The sequence below is a fragment of the Strongylocentrotus purpuratus genome, unplaced genomic scaffold, assembly GCF_000002235.5.
Source record: "Strongylocentrotus purpuratus isolate Spur 01 unplaced genomic scaffold, Spur_5.0 spur5_scaffold_2, whole genome shotgun sequence".
Taxonomy (NCBI): Eukaryota; Metazoa; Echinodermata; class Echinoidea; order Camarodonta; family Strongylocentrotidae; genus Strongylocentrotus; species Strongylocentrotus purpuratus.
This window is the reverse complement of record NW_022145605.1, coordinates 9484993-9494099: the sequence shown is the minus strand read 5'-3', so window position 1 is coordinate 9494099 and position 9107 is coordinate 9484993. Positions and strand designations below refer to the sequence as shown.

Below are 9107 nucleotides of genomic sequence, written 5' to 3'. Positions count from 1 at the left end.
TTCTATTGCAAATTTTACTTTCAAACAGGCATGCACAATAAATTGGTGGAATGAGAACGGAAAATAAAGGATGTAAATAGTAATTCAGGAAGAATGGTATCATATCAGGATTCTGAAACAAAACAATTTATCATAGAAAAATGAACTGATGGATGAGTAGAATCGTTCAACTGTTCTCGAATGCTTCTTTCCAAATTCGAACCCGAACATCGATTTACAGAGTATGTAAGCTAAACAGCCTGGACGCTGGAAGCAAGCCTAATCCTCGAACAGCTGATTTTGAAGATATTGCAGGATGTTTGTTGCTGTGAGCGTTGTCATTTTATCCATAATATTATGGATTTACGTAAGTAATGTTTTAAAACCAAGCTCAAAATACGGATCAAACGTTAACAGCTTTGACAGGTATATCGATGACTCGAATCCAAGTAAGTATACTGTCTGTATATCAGTACAATTCATGGTATATTATGTTTTGTATTATTAGTTTTGGCAGCTCGGTTTTTTTTAGGGAACCGGGCCATTTCTTTCTTGCGTTCGCCCCGTAACCTCAGCGGGCCGTCGCATCGACTCGTAGCTGGCTTAGGGGTCCAGTCCACTAATTTCGGGCGGTTGTTTCAGTCAGTGAAACTACGTCTGACTCTATGGCCATGCTCCACCTCTACCTCCATTTGTAAAAGCTCATCGCTTTTTAAAATAAAAAATGAATTTAATTAGGTCTACTAGACAGTTATTTCTATTCTGTTTTAGCATGTTTAGCTGAGGAGCTCTTCTTACATAATAATGCCGCAATATGTGCCTGCAGTTTAGTTTAATGACTGTTGAAATTGAAAACTGACATGACTAAACCATCAGGCCCAAAGTGGCTCTTGTTATTAACTTATTGTTAAGATAAGTGTAAAGCTGAGGATTTCATTTGCATGAACTTTTTGAAAATTATGTAAGTGGTCTTGGTTCTTTTTTTTATTCACTAAAGTTTGCAAAGGTTTACAAAAGTTGTTGCTATGAGTTTTTACAGTATATTGGCCTCTCGATTTTGCTTACAACCTACCAACTTGCAACTTGAATTGCTGTAAATTTCGTTATTTAATTGAATTTGTTATTTATTATGTTGTGATATTTGACTCATTTTTGACAGGTCAGCAAGAAGATGACCTTAGTGCTTCTAATACCAACAAAGAAAGACATCACCCACACTACACTGAACCTGGAAAACAAATTCTGATATTCTTTGGTACAGAATATGGTTTCAGTGAAGAAGTAGCTAACATTCTTTTTGAAAAGTGAGTTCCAATGGGATACAATTTCTCAAGTCTCCTAATAGACCTAAAGTTGGTTTAAAATAATTATTTTTGAAGGTGTATTGTGCACAGCCTATAGACTTTAGCATTCAAAATATAATGTTTTTTGAAATGCCTTTGAAATGTATAAATGAATGGATAAATGAACAATGAGCAAATACATGATTAAATAGGTAAGTGGATGAATTAATGAATAAATGAATAGAAAATAACTTTATAAATGAATTGATAAACATGCACTAGTAAATTACTAAAATTAATGTATAAATGAATACATAAGTATGAATGAATAAATATATCAATCAATCAATCAATCAATCAAATGATAAATGAATAAATGAATGAATAAAACCATCAATAAATAATGAAAAAATGATAACAATTACTTGAATATTTATTGTCAGGATGTTTTCTTGAACAGGCTGACAAAGATTGCTGCTGCTACTGATGATGAAGAGCTCTGTCAACTGCAACCTCGTCTCTTAAATGCCAAACACTGGAAGCATCTCAGACTGGATGAAGAACAACTTATTCTGATCATCATCTCAACCAGTGGGGATGGTATGGTTATCAAAATTTATTTCTTTAAAAGAAACCAGCTACAGTTTTGTTTTACATTTAAATGAATGGCAACCGCGCACTTTAAAGATCATATGCATGATTAATAGATACGTGTTATAAGATACAGAAAATGTGCATTGTTTCACACTTGTGTCATAATTTTTAAAATGCTGCAGTTTATCACTGTGTATCTGATAGAGGCTTTACTTTTCAAGGATGGCAAAGTCTACTTCAAACTTTGGATGTTAAACAATATGTTTCAACCTCGCTTCTAGGCAGGATTTAAAAAAAAAATTGTCATTGATCTAAAGTTATCACTTTACAGCATCCCATAAGAGTCATTTTGGAGGACAAAAACATTTTTACTGATCGAAAGTATATTTACCACCCTTGTTGATTTCCTTGTTGAGAAGAATTTGCCCTTTGTATATTTTCTTTTGACTTCCCCATGTTTGGTATTAGCAGCAAATGTGTTAAGCACTGGAAACGAACCTGGTTTGAATAAAGGCTAACTTCAGTTATCTTAAATAGAAATGGGAACATGCATTGCGAAGTCTATTCCAAATTATGCTGTGCCCATTTTACTCATTCATTTCTTCCAAGATGGAGCCAGGAATTTTTGATTTTATGAATTTCCTCCTCTTTAATCACTTTTTCTTCTCCAGGTGTTCCGCCTAGCTCTGCCATGGCCTGGTACAAGTCCTTTATGTCTTCCGAGATGGATCTATCTCACCTCCGGTACTCTGTCCTGGCTCTAGGAGACACCAATTATCCTCACTTCTGCAGAGCTGGACAAAAAGTCTATGAAAGGTTAAGGAACACCTATTTTGAATGTGTTGTAATTCAATTTATTAACCATCAATTTTCAATTGTGTATCATCAGACACTTAGGTTTTATAAGTTCTAAGACATGGACTTTTTATTACATGACACATCTTAATAGAAACAATGTCCTATCAAAGTGTGGAGACATTTTGTAAGTTTGGTATCAATTAAGTTTATCGACAGGGTATGAGTTCAATTAGTCACTAGGAGTTCTTTTTTCCCTTTTATACATTACCAGAAGCCATTGTCATAGTGACATATTTTTGATGGTCCATTTGATTTGTCCAGGTTTTGTGATCTAGGAGCCTGCCCTCTAGTGCCTCGAGCTGATGTGGACATGGAAGACTGGACGGTGATCAACAATTGGATGGATGATGTCCAGGACTACATTGTGAACAATAACATCAACCTCGATGACAGAATGGATTATCTGTCTCCGCTCCTTATGCTAAATATTGAGGAACAGGGGTTTCATCGCCTCAAACCATTTATGGCTACCCTTCTTGTAAGTGACGACCAGCTTGTATTCCTTTCTTCATTCTTTTCCAAAATGTTCTCTTTGTCTTTTTTTTTCACATTGTTTATTTCCAGGTTATTTTGTCTCCTTATTTCCTTTTTTCTCTCCAAGTCTCTAGCACTGTCTGTCTTTCATTAGATTCTTTGTTTCTATTTCATTTTTTCAAGATTTTTATAATTGTAATGTTACTCAAAATCAACGCTCAAGGCACACTAGTGCAAAAGATGAAATCGCATTAAAGCATGATTTTTCACCATCTTCCTTCCATTTAAAGTTTATATATTTGGAGCCAGAAGGGCATTAACTGTGTATTTAAGTTAAGATCTGTCTGGCTTCAAACAGATATTATGCCCAGCCTTTTACACACAGAAAACCGGTTACCAAATTTATTTTTACCAAGATGTGGGGAGGCGCATGGGCATAAACAATCTCAGACAAGCAGCAAAAGTTCAAATTTGAAGGGGGTTGCCCCCTCTAGAAAACAAAATGAAGGTATCAATGTGTAGTTCCATCTGCATAATGTATACAATTAACTTCAGACGCTGTTATTAGGTATTGTACCTTCTTTTGTCATTTTCTTCATGTATACAGGTTAAAGAAGCACTCACAAATTGCAATGTCCCCGCTGACAAGGAAACAATCCACTGTGAATTTTCAATAGAGGGCAGCAGGCTGATGTACGAGGCTGGTGATGCTGTAGGCATCTATCCCACTAATAGGATGGAAGACGTTGAATGGGTGATACAAGCTAGTGGGTTGAGGGGAGAAGACATGTGCTCTGTTCCGTCATCAGCTTATCAACCTCAGCCAGGTAAGAAACATATTTGTAAGAGATTCTTAAAAAAAACAAAATATATTTCTTTGTTAAGAAAAAATACATGTATAGGGTAATAAATATTTATATTTGATTTGTTATCATTTTATATGATATGTTCAGGTGCCTTCTGTTTTACAAACTTTTTTAAAAAAAAGGTATCTTTATATCTATTGTTTACCACAGTGTGGATCCCACAGACAGGAAAGCTTGGAAGGCGGCCATTAAAGAAATGAAATGTCCAACCCCACAAAGTGGGACAAATGGACTCTAAACGATGATGACGTTTACCAATTTATGTATTTATGACTGTTATATGTGTTTTTTACATTGTCGGATGATCGATAAATAAAATTGAAATGTGTGATTTTCATGTATTTGTATGGGTTGATTATAAGAAAGAAATTGTACTTCACAACTGAACATGTTAACATTTAAAATCCAGAATTTGACTCTTAAAAGTTTGTAATAATGGCTTTGTTGAATGTCAAATATTACTTTAATGTTTTTAACGTTGAGACAAATTAGGTTATGATTTATGAAGTAGAATATCATTCTTTTAAAAATCTTAAGCTATAACCTCCCTTTTTCCCCGTTATTATGCTTTCTCGTTTTATGGGGGGCTAAATTATTAATCATGTCTTATTTACTTTTCAGCGAGTAAGGTGACCTTACGAGAGAGTCTACGTAAATATTACGACCTCAAGAATGTCCGAGTCTCATTGTTACAATCTATGCTGAGACATTCCGTTGGCATCGTGAAAGAAAAGCTGGAGATTCTTCTGGAAAATGGGGTAAGACACTGGCACTTAGATTAAATACAGTTAATTCAAACAAGAACATCAGAAATGAAGAACTAATTAGATTTCAGCAACAAATGATTGTTCTCTCATCTTTATTTCTTGCACTTTACTAGATATTTTTGTAGATGATTGTGAGTTTTATTTCATTGATATGACTGATTTTCTACATAGGGGCTTTTGCATGGCAAAAAGCAGTGTTATGTTCCTTTTGATTTGTTAATCTATTATGAGGTGAGAGGTACACTTGTTTTCAAATTCCCAAAATACCATTTGTGCACATTTAGGAGCAAACATCACAAGAATATCAGGAATGGAATTCAACAAACAGTATCATGTGTTTGAAGTGGCCAAAAAAGCTTATTAAATAAAGTTATTTTTGCTCATCTCTACGTTGTAGTGAAATAGTTGCCCTAGAAATTTCAATTCATGAATATTGAAATTTAAAAAATACATTTGTTCAGATATTTCCTGCACCCTTGTGAGTAATTTCTTTGCTGCATCTGACTTTTAAAAAATGCAGACTGCACGGTCAAACCAAGCACTCATGGGGTACCTGGAAACAGCTGAGGTTGGCGATGTGCTTGAACATTTCCCTGTGAACCTACCTCAAACAGAGCTCTTGGCTAATCTCCGGCCCCTTCAGCCCCGCTATTACTCCATCTCTTCCTCCCCAGTCACAGTGAGTGTACATTCTGGTCCATGAACGCTTTCTTGCATTACTAAGGTGCAAATAAATTGAAAAGCCTATTCTTAAACATTGTAGTACCATAAACATTTCAAACTGGTTAGATTCCTCTATTCTATCTCATATTCATGACTTGGGACAAAAGAATGTTTGTTTTAAAGTTTGAGATAGGTTCATGACTTGTGAATTACGATACTGCTAAATTTTGAACCAATGTGAACCATGAGAAAGATACATACTGTATAAAAGAAAGGATTATATTGTTTTAATACTATGTGTTATGCGCTATACAAGAACGGTTAATTATTATTATTATTATTAATTATAGCTGCTATCACTACTGATATGTTGTTTTATTCAATTGATATTCCTTTCTTGGAAACTGCATGTACTAGACAAAAGGAATTTAAACTGTGAATTTGATTCAATTGAAAGTGATTTTGTTCCTTTTAATACAGGATCCAAACAAGATTTGTGTCACAGTCGCTATCATCCGCTACTCTTCTAGAGGTCGATCCAGAGTCGGCGTAGCAACAGCCTTCCTCCAGGACAGGCTCCACCTCCAGGACCTTTGCCCTGTCTTTATCAGTCCGAATCCAGACTTTAGGCTACCCCAGGATGGGACCAGGGACATCATCATGATAGGACCAGGAACTGGTATAGCTCCATTCAGGGCTTTTATTCAAGAGAGAGGTAAATTGCTAGGGATCTAAATACACTGTACTTTGTTTCTGCAAATGTTCCTCTAGCCTGTATTTTTTTAGGGTCAAGGTCGGGGGGGGGGGGGTTGTAGCTTGCCTAATATAATATGTGGGGATGTGCCATTGTAATGGGTAGCTTTTTTGCAAGAAAATCCAGAAACCTGGGGATTTGTGCTGGAAAATCCCTAGAAATGACCCCATCCACTTTTAGATCTTGGCCTTAAACATGGGTTATTATTGTCTTTGAAGTGCAAAGTCCAGATGCAAAAATAATTGGAAATACTTTGCCCTTTCATCCAAAGTCCTAACTGATGCTGCCAAAAACGACCCTCAAAAATGGGTATGGTTGTAGATTGAGCCTTTAACTGGACACCCCCATCCAAACCTGTTAAGGTCAGGGTTGCATTTGTGTTGTATGTTTTAGGGTTAGGGTTAGGTGTAGGCTATAGCATTTGGTCCAGGGATGAAGTTAAGAATATCAGCGGTGTAGTAAATTGATGTTACATGTATTTATTCTTCTATTCCTTTTTAATATATCCTCACAGTGCTTTTGGGTGCAAGTGGAAAGAATCTGCTTTATTTTGGATGTAGACACAAAGGCAAGGATTTCCTCTATCAAAAAGAGCTTGGTATGTTTTAAAAAGAAACTCACACATTTAGACATTTTCTGCATTGTTGCATTTATAAATCATCAATAATCTTCAAATGTGCATGTCAATTGTATGGAATCTCCTTATACCAGGAAGGCAGGAAATGTTCTGTACTCATGTACATGTCAACCTTCAAAATATTACACTCCATTATAGAACACACACAGAAAAGCAAAACTATTTTTCTCACAGCAATATTATATTTACAATCTGACATGACAACTTTTCAATATGTTTATATCAACTTTATTGCTGAGATACCATAATTATTATGAAGCAGGCTATCCATAGAACTGAATATTTATCCACATACCTGTATCAACACTTAACATCATTTCTCAAAAATACATGCATTCCACAAAGTGAACATGTAGAATGTTCCACCCTATCCTCATAGGAGAATTGAAATATATTTAAATTTTACTCTTTCACTTTTTATTGTAACATGAAGACTAACCAAACACTATGACTGTGATACATACTGATTTGAAATTGATATTGATTGACAGAACAAATGGTGGCGGAGGGTCATCTTAAACTGCGTACAGCTTTCTCAAGGGATGAAGAGGAGAAGGTCTACGTTCAGCATCTCATTCTACAAGATGGTCGGATGATGTGGAATATGATACAGGTAAGTTGAGATACTAATGCCAATGGTCATTTTATATACATTTGCCTCTTTGTATCCAGGAGAGATGTAACACAGGGTTAATAGAGACAAAAATTACAAAATTTTTAACCAGATTTTTAATTGTTTTTTGCCAAGCATGGGCCAATGATTGATGTTATCCTAGTATAGAGGGCCATGTATTATACAATTAGTTCAAGAGCCACCATTATATTGAGTGCAAGAGATGATGAAAATTTCATTAACCTGTGATGAGCTGCAGCCTTGTTCCCCGGCCCCCCCCCCCACTCAGTGTTATTTACGGTACGCATATATATGCGTGTTCCCTCCTTTTGAAAACAGCCCCTAAGTCCGGTGTGTGAAGTCTTGTTTGTGTATGTACAAGCCGTACTTTGGTGCATGAAAAGTACCCCTTTACCGGACATTTTGGTAACACGCATGGTAACCCTTCGTTCACGGAGTTGGGGGGGGGCAGGCCTTGTTCACCATAGAATACTACAGGTTTTCACTCAGCACCAACCCAATCGCTTCTTAGGGAAAATGTTTGGGACATGCTTCACAATTATTGTGTAAAACGTGCTCAAATAGATCTTACAATACATGCTCTGGTGACAATTAATTTCGGGTCAATATCTTACGTTATACACATTCCCAACCTCGACTCTGAACCAAACATAGTACCTATCCTTATTATAACCCTAATAATGGCCTAATTACACATAATTGCCACACTAACTCTAACCCTAACCCTAATGTTACCCTTTTAATGAGACATAATGTTGCTAGAGTAATGGTTGGAGCACTGACAATCTCACTTCAAGCTGATTAAGGGATGAAAAGTTATTTTTATTTTATTTCTCTCTACTTTTCAAGGGTGGAGCTCATGTGTATGTTTGTGGGGATGCCAAGCACATGGCTGCCGATGTTCACCAGGCCATGCTATCTGCCATCAAGACAGAGGGATGCATGACGGAAGAGGGTGCGTTAGGTTACATCAAGGAGCTGGAGGAGACACACAGGTATCAGAAAGATGTGTGGGTCACGTAGGAGCCAGAATTTTTCAACTCAATGAAGAGAATGATGAAACAAGAAAGTGTTGAGTTGGTGGGATACAAAAATGATATGAAGAAATGGAAATAAAGAAAGAAGGAGAAAGAAAAAAAGTGTACAGAAGAAAAGAAGAAAGAAACATGCAACAGAAAGAGTAGAAAACGGGTATAAAAAGAAGCATCTTTAGGTAACAAAAAAAAGAGGTACAAGGAGAAAAGAAGAAAAAGGGAAACAGAGTGAAGTAGAAGGAAGGGAGTAATGATTAAGCAGAAGATTAAATGCATTGAAAAAAAGAATCAGAAAAGAGGGAAAAAGCAGAAGGAATAAAAGGATAACTTGATCCCCCTAAAAATGAAATGCTCTTTCTGATCAACCTTTGGAATATTACTGAATAGATTATCAATTCCTAAGTCAATTTAAAGTTTTACAATCTCAAGAAATTAGAATTATTAAACATGCTGTCCACATAAAATTTGAGTACATTAATCAGTTTATCAGATATTGTGAGCTCCACTAAAAAATATATTATAGATATGTAGTGTATTGATCCAATTTACAATGTAAATGTACTT

General features: G+C 35.8%; 1 protein-coding gene across 1 annotated transcript; it reads left to right on the top strand.

Annotated features, from left to right (window-relative positions):
* The first annotated feature begins 286 nt into the window (after positions 1-286).
* On the top strand, positions 287-8668 carry LOC581212 (NADPH oxidoreductase A-like). The gene is made up of 12 exons (XM_030990997.1): positions 287-428; positions 1139-1283; positions 1723-1862; positions 2528-2672; positions 2976-3192; positions 3796-4015; positions 4676-4812; positions 5342-5500; positions 5965-6199; positions 6753-6836; positions 7367-7488; positions 8359-8668. Exons 1-12 carry the CDS (start codon positions 296-298, stop codon positions 8530-8532), a joined length of 1911 nt encoding a protein of 636 aa, XP_030846857.1. The 5' UTR covers positions 287-295; the 3' UTR covers positions 8533-8668.
* Positions 8669-9107: the final 439 nt, after the last annotated feature.